Raw genomic sequence first — 17,395 nt, 5'->3', positions numbered from 1 at the left:
CGGCCATACAAAGGCTTAGAAAGTCTGAAGGCGGACTAGTCTGGCATTCGGCAAGACCCGCGTTTATCCACTGTGGAATAGCCAGGGTACAGTCTATTATACCCTACACGAAGTTATATAAGGTAGGCTACAGCTTTGTGGGGTAGGCATATTGTGTCTACGGCTAGGTTAGACTCTGGTGTGAATATATGGTAACGCATATATATATTAGCAGGAACACGAGTAATATGAAGATACGAAAAGCTACAAACGACAAAAGTTAACTTACAGAGAATCAACTTCAGCTCACATATACATGTACATGTAGCGAATTGCAGGACAAATGGTCACGTCATGTATTACCGACATGCGGGTTGGTCCCTTTCTATTGGTATTGGTATTTAGAGAAACTGTACGGGGTTGGAGGAACGCACACTGGATCACACAATAAGTAGAATATGTAAGACAATTACTATCATAGAAGTGTAGGATATGGAGTTATATTATATCGTCTTTACTTAATTGCAGGTGATACATACAACATTATGAAATTGTCTACGACCAACGTGTATGTTCTTCACTTAATAGCGGGGGGCACATAGTAAATATGAAATTGTATACGAATACAATGCATATTCTTTACTTAATTGCGGGTGGCACATACAAAATGTGAAGTTGTCTACAGTTGTCTACGAATGACGTTCATGTACTCCAGCAATTGAAGTGGTAACACGGTACCATACCATACGCGTGACTTGTGACTCCCCCCCCAAACAATCTATCACTCCTTCTGCTCTTCCTTCATTCCATTTTTCTGCTCACCTTTTCACTTTTGATACAACCACGCGCTGGTGCTGCTTATTTCCCCCTCTTTCCCTGTTTGTGCAGGCGGTGTGGCTTCGTGCCTCATCTTCGCGGCTTCCCGTTGCACACCTTAACCCAAGTGAATCCATGGCGTCTGCTCTGAACTCTGCGCCAACGGCGAATGCCTCTGGCAATGCCAACTCTGGCTCTCACTCTGGCCGATCTACCTTGAGACCTTCCAACAGTACTAAGGGGTCTGACAACCGCCGCCAGTCTGGTAGCCCTGTCGATGGTGGTGCACGGTATGTTTAACCCTTCTCCCCACAGCTCGCTTTAGCTATACATCTGCCACTGTCTCTTGTCTGGAGATGAGATACTGCTCTTGATGGATCATGCTTCACGGTGGCCTTGCTCTTGCTTGCTCTTGCCCACGCTGTTGGTGCCCTACAACTAGGGTTGCTTCACATCATGTGCCTCAGGGCGCCAATTGAAAGCATTGGATTCGTTCACAGTGCCACCGTCATTATTAGTCGTGTTGGATGATCATCTGCTAACATATGCCTGCTCTGTGACATAGACGCTCCAACTCCCACAAGGCCTGGACCCAAGGCACCAACCCTATCACCCAACGATCCTCCCACTCCACATCCAACGGAAACATGGCCCACCGGGGACAGTCTGGCTCTCCACGGCCAAACCAGAAGGAGTCGAACACTCCTGACAGCCATGCCCATGATCGCCTGGTGTTCTTGTTTGCCAGCTTCATTGTAAGCATCTGTCGCATTGCCATGCACAATGCCTTTTCTAACCTGTCTAGGGTCTCCAAACCACCATTACTACCAAGGCCGGAGAGAAGTTCAGCGGTATCTTTTCTAACTCAACCCTGGAATCGAATGACTCGTCCTTCACGCTCAAGATGGTCCAGCGCGCTGACCAAGAGGACCAACTCCAAACAAATGGCGTGAGTGACGTCGCGACCCCGTATCTGGGTACCGGCCCCGACCACAACTTGCAGTTTGACATCCGGGAGATTGTGGACATCTCTGTCCCGAATGTTACTACTGCCGAAATCTCGGCCAAGGAGCCCAATGGTATGCGTTGATTATCATGATTCGCGTGCTTTATATACTAACCTCGCCTGCAGGTGCTTCTCAGGGATTCAGGACCGATAGCGATATCTCTGGAAACCTCGCCATGCGCGAGCGTACATTACAGCGCTGGGAACCCGCCGAGAGCGATGTTCATATGTCCATTGAAACTAGTAACAGCACCGCCGGATGGGATCAGTTCGAGGCAAACGAACGGCTCTTCGGCACTAAGACCAACTACGATGAGAACGTCTATACCACTCGTCTCGACCGCAGCACTCCTACATACACAGCAGAGCTGGAGAGGGCATCTCGTATCGCGGCTGAGATTGAGGGCACCGCTTCGGACAACTCTCATATGCGTGAGGAGCGCGGCCTAGTGGCACCCGCCACTGGCGATCAAGACGAAGAGGACAAGTACAGTGGTGTTCGCCGCGAGGAGAAGGCTTTCCCTCCTCTGCTTTCCGGTCAGCCAAACAAATATACCCCCCTGGACGCCGCCAAGCTGCTCCCCAGCCTCCTACACTCCCCAACGCACCTCCCAAGCAGGCCGCTGCCACTACATCTGCTGCTCCCGTTATGAAGGAGGATGCATCCACAGACCAGCAGCCTGAGCCGACCACGTTGCAACCCTCTGCCGAAATCGAGGGTGGGAGCGCCTCAGCTAAGGCTCTCTCGCCTGCGCCTCCCGCAGCCAAGCGACCTTCTGCCGAAAATGCCACTGCGAATGTGGAGGCAGAGGTGCTGGATCATTTCCGCCAGTTTGCCAACAGCGAGAAGCTCAAGATGCAAGAGCGCCGTCGCAACCAGGCCTCGTACGATCGCACCGTCAAACTCAACGAGCTGATGAAATTCTCGAAGAGCTTTAAGCTTTCCACTCCTGTGCCAAAGGACCTTGTACCAATTCTGGCTAAGGACCGCATGAAGCAAGAGGAAATCATTCAACGGGCCCAGCAAGCTCAGCAACAGGGGGTTGATGACAAGGGTATGCCTAAAACTACTTCCCCTCCCACCGAACCGAAGCCTCCTGCTCGTGGTACTGGGCCTACTGGTGCTGTCCCTCCTGTTGCTCCGGCTGATCGCCAGAACTACCAACGCTCTCGACAGGGCTACCCTCCCACTGGCCCGCTTGCTGGACCTAACGGTCGTTTCCCCAGCAACCTATTCAACCAGGGCGTCCAGGTGTTGGTATGCTTGGTCACCGTCTAGCAGACAACCTGCAGCAGCGGAAGGGCGCTGGAATGGCTCCTGTTCCTGCTCCGCTTCCAATCCAGGATGCCCGTGGGCCTCCCACCGGTCCTGCTAGCGACCAGCACAAGATCGCCAGCCCTGTCAAGCCGCAGGGACCTGGATCTTCTGCATCCAGCAAGTTCAACGTTCGGGCTATGGAGTTCAAGCCGAACCCTGCGGCGAGCACTTTCACCCCCGGCGGTGCTCCCTCTACCGCTACTGCGAGCCCGCGGCCTTTCTCTCGTAGCCGTTCCGTGTCTCGCACCTCCACTCCCACCGCCTTCTTTGGTCCACGGAAGCTTCAGCCAATCTCGGAGCGACCTTCTCTCAATGACCAGTTCAATCCAATCAAGCGCATGAAGAAGGAGAGTTCAGCACAGGCCGAGAAGCCATACAGCTTCAATGATGGAATTCCTCCTCCGTACAAGACTTTGCCCACCTGGGATACCATGGAGGGTAACGAGGAAAAGACATATGATCAAATGTTCAAGCAACCCATCGTGACAGCTTCGTCTCAGGGACGCTCCGTATCCAACAATCCCAATATCCCCCAGCAGCACCAGATGCCTTTCCACTTCCAGCAAGGAAACCCCGGTCTCCCTGCTTCTGGTGGTCCCAATGGCGGACACCTCCATCCTCAGGGTCATCACGGCCCCCCCTCACGTCGATGACCATCGCATGCACATGTCTGGCTCGAACTCTGGAGTCTTCCCGTCCCCTCGAATGCAACCTGGATACCCTTCTCCCATGGCACCCCCAGCTCAAGTGGCCTTCGGGCAGCCGATGCCCCCATTTTATGGCACCCCTCAAGGTGGCCAAATGAGACCCTACCAGGGTGGTCCCCAGTTTGTAAACCCACAAGCTCCGATGATGGTGCAGCAGCCGTCCAATGGACCTTTCATGGGAGTTCCACAGGGCATGGGTCCATACAACCAACAGATGCCTATGTACTCTCCCTCTCCTGCCCACGCATACCCTCAGCATGCACCTGCGCCTCAGCCTCATAGCGGGTACCCCAGTCCGAGCCGTGGTGCGCCCATGATGATGCACCAGAACTCTCAGTCAGGACAACCCCCGCAGCCGATGATGTATATGCCCGGACACCACAGTGAGTCAGCCCACGGTTCCCGGTCAAGCCGCTCCCGTTTTTAACACCAAATCAGTGCCCCCCAACCGTGGCAATTACCCGCAGCAGCCTCATTTCTCCTCCAGTCCGCATCAGTCACATCATTTCCACCCCAACCAGCACCGTACAACCAGTAACGGATTCAACCAAATCCCCCCAATGCCCCCTCAGTTGTCTAGCAACACACCAAACTCTGGAGCTTCTCATTCCGCTGAGGCTACGGACGAAGGCAAATGAATTACACGAATCATGAACCCCGTGGGCCGTTCCCCTTTGGATGATGCTCCATCTTATCATCCCCCTCAGCTGTGACCTGCCAGCGCTGTGCATTGCTGGTGACCATCATCTCAAATACCCGGTTCCTATTCCAGAGCGCATTTTCATCTGTCATCTGCCGTCATGGCGTCCCCCTCTGAACGCGTGAAGCCTGCGCCGAAGTTCACGTTATCTCAAGACTTTCCAGGTATGTTGAATTATTCTCCGGCTTGTGGTACCTAGGCCAATGCTTTACAGACTCGAGAATATCAATCTACCCGTTGCGCCTATCTGCCCTATAGATAGCAATATGGCGATGTACATAGATGCCAATTCCCCAGGTGACATATGACACCCAGTTCAGTACATCGCCTTATGCCCCTTTCCCCATGGTCCGCAACTTCTCCCCTACTGTGGGTAGTCTCAAGTCTTGAGGATCTTCATTCAGTATGGAGATATCCCGTTTTCCGGTTTTTCTTAGCAAGTTCCTTTTTCCCTTTTAGTTCTGGTTTGCTTTCTCTTCAATGGAGACGGGGGGTTGTTGTGGGTTCATGCCAGCTGCTGGCCCTAAGTCTCTAGGAACGGAAGTGAGGTCTGGTGGGTGGTGTCTCGGGTCGGAGACAGTGGAGAGTGGGTGGAGATGGATGATGGTTATCTGGGGACTAGGTGGCGGAGAGGAGCAGAGCAGTCGGAGGGGATGGTCAGAGACGGGGTGGTCTTGACGACGCCTCTAGCTTCATGAGGTGCAATGAAATGGCTATATTATAAATCATTCTGCGTAGACAAGATGTCCACGGGTAGTCACGATACACCAATGTTACAATTTAGACCTAACCATAATAGGGATGGTGTGGAAATAGGATTCGGGCGACTGAACCTGGGAAACCCTATTTCAATGCTTGCATTGTACATGTTTATCTGTCAAGCCAACTAGATACGACTGTTTTGGTGAATTAGGAACTGCCTAGCGATGGTGGCGGCCAAAGACTGTTGGGCAAAGAGAGGCATTGGTCTTGTCTCCTGTCCGATTCAGTCACTGGGATGTCAAGTGAACTAAACTAAAAAAGACAAACCATGATATCGCGATATAGGAACTCTAACTATCACTCCATGGAAAAATAGACACTAGGTAGCTGTATGATCATAAATGAGTCTTAAATCTTTACCAAAATCCCGTTTGTGGTGGCTTATAACCAGAACCATCATAAACCTACCGCTTCACCCCATGTATGTCAGACGCTAAGATAAGCCGAGGATCCGCCGGCCATACATAAAGAGCCTGAAGAGCCTCATCATGAGAAGTGAGCAATCCTTCACCTGTTACATCGAATTCATGGAGAAGGCCACCATTCCTCAGATCCATCCTACTGTCACATTATATACAAACTCCCAAGTGAAACCCCAGTAAGCAATCCCACTGCTGCAGACAATGATGCCTGGGATGCATATTCCATGCCCTCTGATGAAGACCCATATTACCGGTATTATGACCCTGACGACCCTTATGATCCTTACAACATTGCAATGTCATGATATAGCCACTTCCGTCCAGGAGACCCACTGCAAGCACCCGGCTGGAGACCGAATACAAGCTATCCTCCGAGGGCTCCTCAACGCAGATTTATGGTGCTGATGGGGCCGGAGAAGGTGAGAACTGAGTCAAAGACGAAGCGGAAGGTGCGATTGGGGCAAATCTATCGACAGACACGGACCAAAACAACCAAAACAACCAAGCATGGTCTATGGAAGAAAGGGGGCTGAGGGAGACGCGGAGAGAGAGAAGAAGAGGAAGAGAGAGAAGAAGAGGAAGAGAGAGAAGAAGAGGAAGAGAGAGAAGAAGAGGAAGAGAGAGAAGAAGAGGAAGAGAGAGAAGAAGAGGAAGAGAGAGAAGAAGAGGAAGAGAGAGAAAGCTATCTAACTGCCAGGGACACCGAGAGAACCTCCTTCATAAATAGCAGTGGAAGGAAAATATTGAGGCCCGCAACGAAATACCATTGTCTGTAGTCGAATGGAAATACAATAGTTGTTGCTGCCAAAGACACAAAATGAAGTCCCAACATGAAAAATCAACCCCGACCTTCATCAAAACTCACCCTGCAACCTAAGAAATGTTAGCTGCCAGTTCTTCGAATGTTCCATAAACTAAGACGCAGGGGCATGAGTTTTCCTCAGTATAACTTTGCAAATGATCATCATCCAAGCAACAACAACCAGACCACATCCCATTCACCGCGGTGCTTTACCTCTCACAAACCGTGATCAGCCCTCCAGCCGTAATCAAGTCCCAGACCAAATCCCAAGAAACCAGGGATCAAGAACCCACGCACCCCCAGCCACGCCACAACCAGCAACACCCGCGTCTTCCAGTATCCACCCAACCGCCCCCTCAATTCCCGCACCCCTCTTCGCAGCAGATCTCAGTCAAAAAAAGTACGGAAAAGGGGAGCACCCTCGTCCCATACTTTCAATGGCAGTATTCCCTCGATCCTATCCGCCGCAGCCATTGGCTCCTACCGTCCTCACGGAAGCGAAGTGGACACAGGAGCCCCAAATTGCGGCGGACACCGAACCGTTTCTCAGGTCCTGATGACAAGACAATAAGAAACTTGATGTTGATAGCAGCTCGGGGGTTAAGGCCGAGCCGAGTATCAACCAAGCCAAGCCAAGCCATTTTGCAAGACGCACTAAGACGGACTTCAGTGTATATATACACAAGGTCTCAAAAGGGTCCACGCCCACACGTTGCTTTGTCTCAACGTGGGGTTAAGCCATTGATCTGTGGCCAGGACCGCCCTCATAGAGATATATGTGTTCTGCGTTGAAGAGTGGAGGAAGCTATCAGGTTTGGTGTGAAGTGAATGCAGGTCCCCGGGAGAAAGCGCGGATTGCAGAATGAGCACAGCCGATCTGTAGGGATAGCTGCTCCAGCAGGGGGAGATGCCTCCTGCTGGAAAGAGATGATGGGTTAAGCGTGCCTGGTTATGGCTCTTGGTAGTCGAGCTTAGAACTTGGTTGTGGCGTTTTGGGTTGGAGCTTGTGGAGAGTACCATCGGGAGCTGGGATGAGTCCTTGCAGTTGTTGTGGCGAGGTCTGACCTTTTACCAGAAGTTTTCATCATAGGAGAGGGCGACAGATATCGCGGAGTAGACTTTGTGTGGTAGACACGTGTGGAAGAGGGAAAGGTGACTTGCCTGTTGTAGCTTGTAAGTTGGTCGGTCGCGGGATGGTGGAGGTGTAAGTGCTGGAAGTAGTGAGTATGGAATGGTTAGTATCGGGTTTGAGAGATGTGCAGTCAACATTTGACGCGCGGAAAAGGTGAACTGGAGAGAAAACTGAAGCTGTCAGACAAAAGTGTATTTATTTCGGATTGCGGCCTGAGGCAGAAACTATTATCGCGATAAGGCGGGGCTGAAGGAGCCAGTTTGTCTTCACGACTGAGTGCTGAGTGCAGAATACAGAGTGTGATAACCCTGGCCTGTCTCGAGCTATCTGTTCTTTTTCGATCCTCGACCTCCATACCGGTCATAGAGGCACCTGGCAATTGGCCAAGCCTCTCGCGCACTCCGGGCGACCCCAAACAATCCCCGATCCCCGAACTGCCAACACTTACCCTATAGCGATGGATTTCCTCAAATCCGCCGTCGCGTCCGCCATCGCAAAAGGCACCGGGCAACCTTTCTCCCTCGGTGACAGGGTCGACATTGGCGATTCAGTCTGGGCGCTGCACAACGGCACGAAACGGGTACGGCGATTCGCTTGGCTCATGCGGGATGGTTCAATGGCTGACCATTTCGACCTACGTATACTATAGGATGACGGTTCCGCCTGCAGTGTGTTCTCTTTTGATATCAACGCGAACAAGTCGCGCCTCCCCCTCGCGAAAAATGCTGTCCGCAAGTTTAGGACGCTACGCCATCCTGGTGTGATCAAGGTCTTAGATACCATTGAGGTACGAGGATGAATTGCCTATACCCCGAGCTTGGGACTGCGATCTTTGGCGATAATAGAGGCTTACGTTTTGGCAGACGGAAACGAACCTGTATATTGTCACCGAACGAGTCGTGCCACTCTCCTGGCCAGTGAAACGGAGGAGTTTGAACGAGGAGACAGCCAAGTGGGGATTGTATACTGTCGCGGTAAGATGATTATAGATCTAGTGCTGTGATCTCGCTGACGGGGATTGGGTTGGATAGTCTACACTCAAGTTTATCAACGAGGACGCTTCTTCTGTTCACGGCGCCGTGCGCGCATCATCGGTTTTCACAAGCGAGAGCGGCGAATGGAAGCTCGGAGGATTTGAGATCTTGAGCTCCATGAAGGAGGATGATGCTATTATATATGTCAGTATAGCGTGCTATTCAGCGGCCCGGTTGGAACCCCATACTAACCGTGCTTACAGACATACGGAAGCATTATGCCCGATGCTGCACGCTTCACTCCTCCAGAGGTTGTTAAAGGGGGTTGGGATACTATTAAGCGCCATCCGCTCGCAGCAGTTGACGCCTATGGCCTGGGAATTTTAATATTCGAGGTTTTCAATGGAAACTTTGCTGGCCCCGACCAAGTTGGCAAGACGACAAATATTCCTCCAAGCATGCAGCAAAGCTATAAGCGGCTTTGTACTGCTAACCCCAAGCTACGACTGAGCCCGGGTCATTTTGTTGAACAGGGAAAGAAGCACGGTGGTTTCTTCCAGACACCATTAATCCGCATGACCGAAGATATCGACAGTTTAGGGCTGAAGACTGATGCTGAACGTGAAGAGTTTATCAAGTACGCATTCCCCAAAGATCATCCGCATAACTTTGCGGCGACTAACATGAATCTTCAAATACAGTGAGCTTGATGAGCTGTCGGAAGACTTCCCTGAAGACTTCTTTAAAATGAAGGTGCTCCCAGAACTTCTCAAATCCGTCGAGTTTGGGGGTGGCGGGCCCAAGGTCCTGAGTGCCACTTTAAAGATCGGATCTAAGTTGTCGGCAGACGAGTTCAATGCTAAATTGACTCCTGTTGTTGTGCGCCTTTTCGGAAACCCTGACCGAGCTCTGCGAGTCTGTCTTCTAGACAACTTGCCTTCAATGATTGACAACCTCCCTCAGAAGGTTGTCAATGACAAGATCTTTCCCCAAATGGTAGGCCAATTCATCCGCTTAGCTTGAGTACAACTAACATTCTCCAGACTTCGGGTTTCACCGATGTCGCCCCAGTGGTTCGTGAACAGACTGTCAAGGCTGTTCTTACCATTATCAACAAGCTCAATGATCGTATTGTAAATGGAGAACTGTTGAAGTTCCTCGCACGCACAGCCAATGATGAGCAACCTGGCATCCGCACAAATACAACCATTTGTCTTGGGCGGATTGCTAAAAACTTAGGACAAAGTGTATGTATGCCTCTCTCTGTATTAAGATGCATGGCTCATATCTCGATAGACTCGCTCCAAGGTTCTTATCGCAGCATTCACAAGATCTCTCAGGGATCCTTTTGCCCACGCTCGTGTTGCAGGACTGCTGGCTTTATCCGCGACAATCGATGTGTTCACCGAAGATGACTGTGCTGCAAAGATTCTCCCCGCCATTTGCCCTTCACTTCTGGATAAGGAAAAGTGAGCAATACACCTACATTTCCCGTGCGGGTTCTTTGCCCTAACATATGAACAGGTTGATTCGAGACCAAGCAAACAAGACCCTAGACCTATACGTCCAGCGAGTCCGAAAACACGCCAACACAATGACCGACATCGTCATTCCACCCACCGCACCAGCAGAAGCGAAACCGGACGTCCGTGTCGCCACCCCTAACGAAAGCTCCTGGGCCGGCTGGGCCATCTCATCCTTCACAAACAAAGTTGCAGCTGCTAACGGCGAGATCGAGTCAACAGCCAACGGCAGCAAACCTTCCGACCCAGAAACAGCTCGCTCCGCATCCGTGCCTCGCCCTGCCAAATCCTCACCCTCGACCCAGCTCGATCTGCCAAAACAAGTTCTTCGTCCTACAGCTCAGCCTTTGAACAGATCAATGTCCGACCGCCCCGCCCCACCAGTCCACTCACCCGAACCAGAAGAGGACGGCGACGACGTCTTTGACGCATGGGGAGCAATGGACGACGACGAAGGCGACGAAGACCCATTCACTGCAGCCGTCAGCTCCCCCAAACCCACATCACCCGCTCCATCATCAACAGCAGCCCCGAAGGTCCCATACGACGACGGAGGCGAGCCAGACTTCGCCGGCTGGTTAGCAGCAAAGAACCAAACAAAGGCCAAGAACCCCCTCCCGAAGGGTTTGACCAAGGCTGCGTCTACCACTACTGTTGCTACAAGATCATCGGCTGCGAGCACGACAAAGCCGCGCACTGTGGTTGCGCCTAAGAAGATTGACACTAAGCCCAAAAACGAAGTGGTTGATGATGACTGGGGTGATGCGTGGGACTAAGCCGAGATGCTTTGCTTCTGGTGCTTATGTCTATACCATGTTTGATCCATATCTGACCTGTCAATATTCGAACACTTTGTGGGCCTGGTGTCTATTTTGCTCGAATTTGTGTTTGTGATTACTGCAAGGGTGTACACATTGGGTAGTCCCTAATAGATTGATGAATAAACTTGTAATCTTCACATTCGCCAGTGGAATACAATAGAAAGATTTCATGTAATTGGCAGCTTCACTTCGACTGTTCTTGGGGTTGATGCAGATCTAAACATGATGAACTGGCCCGTGGCGCGCTTCCTGTCGGTACTCGGATATTAGGGCTAATCATACTGCTCTGCTATCTCAGTAGCTGTTGCATATGCCTAATTCGGCTCGGACTACGATCTGCCTGCCTGCAGCCACTGAACAGTTGACAGGGGTCCATTGAAATAAGCAACTCTTAGACCACCAAACTAATCCCAGTCAATACGAGATGACAGCGGAGATGAGGCTGAATTGCATTTTCTCTCTCTTGCAGTAAGAGTATTCTACTCCTCCCACCACAGTTGATACTATGAAGCTAGAAGTCTTTCAAGATCTCAGCAGCAGCCCTTTCACCCGAACTAATAGCCCCGTCCATATACCCAGGCCAACGAAGTGCCGTCTCCGTCCCAGCAAAATGAATCTTACCAACTGGAGCACGCAAGTAAGGCCCATACTGAGTTAAAAGACCAGGTGGCCCATAAGCAACAGGACCACCCCGAGAGAACTCCTCCAGATCCCAGCGTTGGACAAGAATTTCGGTCGCCTCTTCGACACGAGGCCCATAGATATCCGTAAAGCTCTGCACTACCGCTTGCTTTACTTCATCCAGACTGACGCTATCCAACCTGCGCATTTCATCTGCCTCGATGAATCCCATGAGCGCGCCGAAAGACCCATCAGCTGGGGAATTGTCGTATGCCACACGGATCGCACCTTTGTCGCTCAAGCCTGCTCCGTTCAGACCTTCGCTGCGCCACCATGGTCGTTTAAAAAGCGCAATTGCTTTCCCGATTGATCCCATGGGCATGCGTTGCTGAAGTTGGTCTCGTCCCGCTGGGAGTAGAGGATCGAAGGAGATACGGCCAGCCAAGGGTGGAGACATGGCGACGACGACGTGTTTTGCGGAGACTGTCACTGAGTCTGATGTAACTGTGTATCGGCCATTCTCCAGTTTTACCTTTCGTACGGGCGCTTTCAGGTAGATATTCTTCCATCCAAGTTTTGCAGCCAGTCGTATTGCGAGTAACTGGGAACCTCCATCAATTCGACTATCTTGTGCAGCGTCAGCGACGCCGATGAGTCTGTTGATAGTGCCGGGCCCAGTTTCATTTCCTGCGGCGGCTATGTACCAAAGTGCAAATAGCAGAGAGGGCTCTTTCATCTCGGTTGACAGAATCGCTGGAATGGCATTGTTGATTAGAATCCGTGCATCCGCCGTAGAAAGTCGAGCATTGACCCATGTTTCGAGGGTTACTGAATCCAAAGATTCGGCGTCTGGGGTATTCCACGGGGCGCTGAGATCTATTTTGCTTGCCATGTCATTTATATCATTCATGAAGGTTGCAAGTTCAATGAGTGATGCAATATCCACGGGAGGGATACCACCAAGAGAATCTTGATAGTGGATCAAGCTCCCGTTTCGGTAGAATGTTGAGTTCCCAGCTGTATATGCCTTGTAGGTTGACAGAGAAAGCTCTTTTGCGAGAGCTAGTACGCGGTCTTGTGTTGGGCCGACGTACTCGGCGCCAAGTTCTTCTGCATGTCCACCGGGAAGATTAGCGTTCAATACGCGGCCACCGACCCGATCTCGTGCTTCCAATATCGCAAAGGATTTGCCCGCTGCTGCTAAATATTTGGCTGTAGAAAGACCAGACAGCCCTCCGCCGATGATGGCGACGTCGACTTTGGTGGTAGCCGAGTATGCATAGAATGCATGGAATGCAATAACTGCCATGAGATATTTATGCATCTTAATAGACTCTGGAATTCAGGGCGATTTAGCTGAGAATCTGTTTGACCTAAGAGTGGGAGGAGAGTAGACTCCACAACACAGGAGCATACTTACTTTATTTTTGTCTATTCTGTAAGCGCGTTGAGTAATTGAGCCAAAGAGACAAATATGCGTTCCTCTCTGCCCGGGGACATATAGGAAGAGGATAAAACATATCGCACCGGTGAATTTATGTTGCTCGGCTCATTACTACCCAACAACAAAGAAACACGGCCAATGTACCTACTCGAGTGCGGGGCCTAGAAGCAATGAATTCTTGGCATCAGCCCATTGTAGCAAATGATGAGACCAAGTCTTTCCATGCGAGATATGTCACATTGTTTTGTCGTATTGAGGATTCGCGCTGTTTCGGCTCCTTCTGTCGTCCAGGCAAGGTAGCTTCATATTGTCAAACGTGACGTTTCGCATCACGGCCCTCAATTCGACTAGTTTTTAATACATTTATATCCATCATAGCGGCGACTTGTTTTCTTTCCAAGCAGAAGAATTGAGCGTATCCAAGGCAACTCCAGGACTCTCGAGTCAGAGTACCACTTTGTCAAAGGCTTAGTGTAGTATTCGATGCAGTGTAGTCTATACCGGCTGCTTCTTGTAGAAGCCAAAATATATATCGTGAAGAGAGTACACCCCCCTCGTGAGTGGTGAATGACGGTGCCAGCCTCGTTAGGGAATTGTGGCATTTACCAACGAGTGGTCTTGAGGTCAAAAAGGATGTGTATTATGGTCTTCTTGCACTAAAGGAACCACAATTCCTTCTCAAACGACCGCAAATTGGAGACACGAATCGAGCAAGGCCAAAGCCTTCATGCCCAGAAAGACCTGTGGTCTAATCCTCGCGGTGTTCACTAGGCAGCTAGGTAGCACTCTGATTTCCCATGATGCTGAAAGTTGTTTATGGATTCATGAACTCAAGTGTTTCGTGTAGTGCGTTGGAGAGTGGCTTTGACAATGTTACCGTGCGGATTCGGACGAGGATATAAGGAGGGCTGAGCCAGATGTTTACTTTGTATTATAGTGTATTCCCTTGGCCAAAAGTGAAGTTGCGAGTAGAAAGAAATTTGTTGTTGGCAGTGTGAGTCCCTGCCAAGTGTGCTCCGTGTGAAGCATACATCCTACTCTTCTCTTCACTTCCACTCCTTCTGTGATTCCGAATTGTGATCTCAACTTCCTGAGACCTGTGGCTTCTGTCTCAGGCACCACCTAGCCGGCTTCACTTCTGCTTCATCATCCAAGACATCAACCACGCTTCTCTCTCCATCTCCACGATTCGCGTCTGACAATATGGGTCGCTGGGGATTCCGTAAGTTGACTAGACCTCCCTCTTTCCATGACAGCTTTATGCCTGACATCCTCCCTCTAGGCCTTTTTGAAGGCGACAGTGATATTGACATTGCATGTGTCATGCCCGACGGCCTTTGCATCCAGACAGGAAACTGGGAGCACACCCTCGCTTCGACGGTTTTCCAAACCGATATGCTCGCACCTGCTCAGGCGCGTGCACGCTATCGCACAGAGGAGTACAAAAATGAGCTTGCCGATGAGATCGTCCCCTATGTGCGTTGGAAGCTCGACACAAATGGCCTTGGTGACCAGCTCTTTGCCGCCTACCGTGCCGAAGAGACCAAGCCACCTGGTATGAATGGTAATCCTCGCTACATTACAATCATCTTCGGTGCTCTGATGCTACGAGCTGGTGCCAAGATCAAGGCTGAGGATCTGCAGCACTTGCGTGCCTTGGTTCCTCAGGTGAACTGCCGCCCCAATTGGATTCTTGGTGATGACGATTTCCGCACCCCGGGTCGCGCCCAATTCCTTGCTGCGTTGGATCGCTACCAGCCTGGTGTCCCGAGTGACTTCCAGGAACCAAGGTAAGATGTTCTCCCGTGTACATCGTCGTATGCAGTTCTCACAGTTGTGTTACAGTTGCTTCCAGTGTGGCAAGGTCGAGCGTGATATTGGCAAAGTTCCAATGTTTTGCAAGCGGTGCAAGAATGCTTGGTACTGCAACAAGGTGATCCTGTTCAAAAATCATTGGTCTTCAATATGCTCACGTTTACGTTTTGATCCGTTGTAGGATTGCCAGCGACAGCATTGGCCGGATCACAAAGTCGTTTGTGTTGCTCCCGCAAACCGGCGTACGCTGAACGTCTAATGCTGTTTTAAGCAACACCTGATGGTGGTTATTCCCAAGCTGCTGCTTTGTTGAGCGTTCGTCGTGATCCACTCAAGCCTTCACGATCACATTATTAGTCGACCATACCATTTGTCCAGTGAGAATGAGCAGGCCCAGTGGCTTCATCATTTACATGAATAGCCCCATTTGTTTTTGAACTATCTCAAGGATCCGATACTCAAATTTATTACTCGCTCAAGCCCGTCGATCTAGGTAGCCAGGAAATGACTCCAAGGCAATTAGCGTGATCCTAGCAATATCAAAACACATCGTTAATAAATGACAAAATGGCTAACTGGTCCGAATGTGTAGCAAAAATGTAACATAAATGGATCGTAATAACTTACCGCTACTATACAAGGTCGCAAACAACGCCTCAACAAACTAGGCTTGAAGAAAATATGGACGTCTTGTTTCTTTGGCTTGTGTAGTCACAAATGCAGGACCCTCCAACAGCCCGGCCGGGCTAGCTCAATCGGTAGAGCGTAAGACTCTTAATCTTAAGGCTGCGGGTTCGACCCCCGCGTTCGGCTATTCCTAAACACCGTCCACGAGTGAGCGTTTCTTTTTTTGCTTTTGGTTTTTTTATAATCATCGAGTTTATTTTTGTTAAAATTATCACACAGTTATTATTAAATTTTATATGCCACTGTAAAACGACTTATCATGTCCCTTTATTTCTTACTGCATGGCTAGGATTTTGTTTTTGTTATCAAAAGGAGTGAAAAAAAGAGCAAAAAAAGAAACTATCGATAGCGATCGGATATATATGTATCTCTACTATGCCAGTTCTGCCTCGATGATACCTAATGCACCTCCATTAGGAATTCAGAACTTCTTGACTTCCAAGCCAGAGGCTTTCAACAATGTCGTCCACTGCGAACGAGTTCGTTCCATACCGGGACTGGCTACCAATACCATCATATCAAACAAGATAGGAAGAAGCTGCGCATCGGATTTAGGGAGTATAAACTCTTCAGTCAGAAGCTTAGAGTATCCTTTTCTCATTGTAGCAGCAATATATGATTCAGGATGACCCCACACTTCTCGTCCGACCAGTCATGTAAAACCCATTTCATGTAGTAGACACGGGCACCTAGCAAATTAGCTACATGCATCGGCAAGTTAGCGACAAGGGTTTCTTACGACTGATTGGCTGAGGCGTGGAGAGATCATGCTTGACTCGTTCTATCTTTGGATCCAAACTTTATGCAATCGATAACAGGAGGAAGATCTTCCAGGATGAGTCGCCCTGGCGCATCTGGAAATCGCGAAGCGAAGTACGCTATACCGTGACCACGACCTCCGCCCAAATCAACCAGTAGAAGCTGGTCTTTTGACTCTGATGCATCAGTTAACACCTGTTCTTGTAAAGGGAACCAATCTACCCAATGTTGACGATTCCCTCGGACACCCTCTATAAACGTGTTGAAGCGGGCCAATTTCTCCGAACTTTTTCAAGACATTCCCAGAAAGCATCCTCTGTGTCACAAGTGTGCTGGAAAGGACCGTCCCGTGTATCTTCAGGGTTCCGATAGCCCGCAATTTGGAGAAATTCTGGAGCCCGAGTAATAGCTCGCTGCCATTCGCGGAACCTTTGAAGATTAGTTGAGCATTTCAAACGAAGCGAGTGAAAAAGGGAGCTTACAGTGAGTCCATCATTCCAATGGTAGTTCTCTGTGTCATTTCGTAAGATAGTGGACTTGGTGCATATAGTTCGGTGCCACGCTCCTCCACGTATCCGATGGACGCCAAAGTCCGTAGGATACGCTCTGAGAGATCTTAGTGACACCAAGATTGAGACCACATAGAAGGCCACACATACCAAGTAGGGCAGGATCTGCATTTTGTGTGACGGCGAGTTCCTTCGCCGTAGCCGGGCCGGACTTCACTAGCCTGGAGAAGATTTCCAAATCATGGCCTACTTTGACGGCCATGAATAGAACAGGCTAACTTGTTAGCATATAACACTGAAAGAAGAGCACATAGCATACTGAGAGAGAGAGCTTTAAAACTGCATCCTTTGGCTTTTCGAGAGCCCGACTCAACTTAAGACACTGGTCAAGGGCATCAACCCGAGCTGACTCGTTTCCTGAGGATGCATATTTTTCGACCCGTGTCGTCGTCTCTCTCAAAAGATATTCAATAGCACTGTTGTAAGGGTCGATCATATTTGCTAGCGATGCGGCGGAAAAGGGACTAGGACGATTCTTTTAAAAGGTAAATAGTTGGAGGGGACAAGATTATTTTGAACTCCATTGGCCATTTATATT

At 50.0% G+C, this 17,395-nt stretch overlaps 8 protein-coding genes across 8 annotated transcripts; 6 read left to right on the top strand and 2 right to left on the bottom strand.

Annotated features, from left to right (window-relative positions):
* Window positions 1–930: 930 nt before the first annotated feature.
* On the top strand, window positions 931–3,772 carry N7446_011533 (uncharacterized protein; the record flags this gene model as incomplete). Its single annotated transcript, XM_058520275.1, has 6 exons — window positions 931–1,085; window positions 1,361–1,550; window positions 1,601–1,874; window positions 1,928–2,338; window positions 2,377–3,015; window positions 3,081–3,772. The coding sequence occupies 6 exons, from the start codon at window positions 931–933 to the stop codon at window positions 3,770–3,772; spliced, it is 2,361 nt and encodes a 786-aa protein (XP_058367799.1).
* Window positions 3,720–4,464, top strand: N7446_011532 (uncharacterized protein; the record flags this gene model as incomplete). The annotated part of the gene is made up of 2 exons (XM_058520274.1): window positions 3,720–4,209; window positions 4,265–4,464. 2 exons carry the CDS (start codon window positions 3,720–3,722, stop codon window positions 4,462–4,464), a joined length of 690 nt encoding a protein of 229 aa, XP_058367798.1.
* A 1,753-nt stretch (window positions 4,465–6,217) lies between these two features.
* Window positions 6,218–6,400, top strand: N7446_011531 (uncharacterized protein; the record flags this gene model as incomplete). The annotated part of the gene is made up of 1 exon (XM_058520273.1): window positions 6,218–6,400. One exon carries the CDS (start codon window positions 6,218–6,220, stop codon window positions 6,398–6,400), a length of 183 nt encoding a protein of 60 aa, XP_058367797.1.
* Window positions 6,401–6,667: 267 nt separating this feature from the next.
* N7446_011530 (uncharacterized protein) lies at window positions 6,668–7,069 on the top strand (the record flags this gene model as incomplete). Its single annotated transcript, XM_058520272.1, has 1 exon — window positions 6,668–7,069. The coding sequence occupies one exon, from the start codon at window positions 6,668–6,670 to the stop codon at window positions 7,067–7,069; it is 402 nt and encodes a 133-aa protein (XP_058367796.1).
* Window positions 7,070–8,101: 1,032 nt separating this feature from the next.
* N7446_011529 (COPI-interacting protein CEX1) lies at window positions 8,102–10,917 on the top strand (the record flags this gene model as incomplete). The annotated part of the gene is made up of 9 exons (XM_058520271.1): window positions 8,102–8,224; window positions 8,294–8,431; window positions 8,508–8,618; window positions 8,676–8,822; window positions 8,882–9,255; window positions 9,320–9,614; window positions 9,662–9,865; window positions 9,915–10,087; window positions 10,143–10,917. The coding sequence occupies 9 exons, from the start codon at window positions 8,102–8,104 to the stop codon at window positions 10,915–10,917; spliced, it is 2,340 nt and encodes a 779-aa protein (XP_058367795.1).
* Window positions 10,918–11,473: 556 nt separating this feature from the next.
* Window positions 11,474–12,907, bottom strand: N7446_011528 (flavin monoamine oxidase family protein; the record flags this gene model as incomplete). Its single annotated transcript, XM_058520270.1, has 1 exon — window positions 11,474–12,907. The coding sequence occupies one exon, from the start codon at window positions 12,905–12,907 to the stop codon at window positions 11,474–11,476; it is 1,434 nt and encodes a 477-aa protein (XP_058367794.1).
* Window positions 12,908–14,230: 1,323 nt separating this feature from the next.
* Window positions 14,231–15,101, top strand: N7446_011527 (zinc finger MYND domain-containing protein; the record flags this gene model as incomplete). The annotated part of the gene is made up of 4 exons (XM_058520269.1): window positions 14,231–14,249; window positions 14,310–14,817; window positions 14,873–14,960; window positions 15,024–15,101. The coding sequence occupies 4 exons, from the start codon at window positions 14,231–14,233 to the stop codon at window positions 15,099–15,101; spliced, it is 693 nt and encodes a 230-aa protein (XP_058367793.1).
* A 1,193-nt stretch (window positions 15,102–16,294) lies between these two features.
* Window positions 16,295–17,293, bottom strand: N7446_011526 (S-adenosyl-L-methionine-dependent methyltransferase; the record flags this gene model as incomplete). The annotated part of the gene is made up of 5 exons (XM_058520268.1): window positions 16,295–16,464; window positions 16,632–16,717; window positions 16,771–16,894; window positions 16,948–17,071; window positions 17,117–17,293. 5 exons carry the CDS (start codon window positions 17,291–17,293, stop codon window positions 16,295–16,297), a joined length of 681 nt encoding a protein of 226 aa, XP_058367792.1.
* Window positions 17,294–17,395: the final 102 nt, after the last annotated feature.

Source organism: Penicillium canescens, assembly GCF_028828765.1.
Source record: "Penicillium canescens strain IBT 15451 chromosome Unknown utg000008l_segment0_segment0, whole genome shotgun sequence".
Taxonomy (NCBI): Eukaryota; Fungi; Ascomycota; class Eurotiomycetes; order Eurotiales; family Aspergillaceae; genus Penicillium; species Penicillium canescens.
This window is presented reverse-complemented; position numbering and strand designations above follow the sequence as displayed.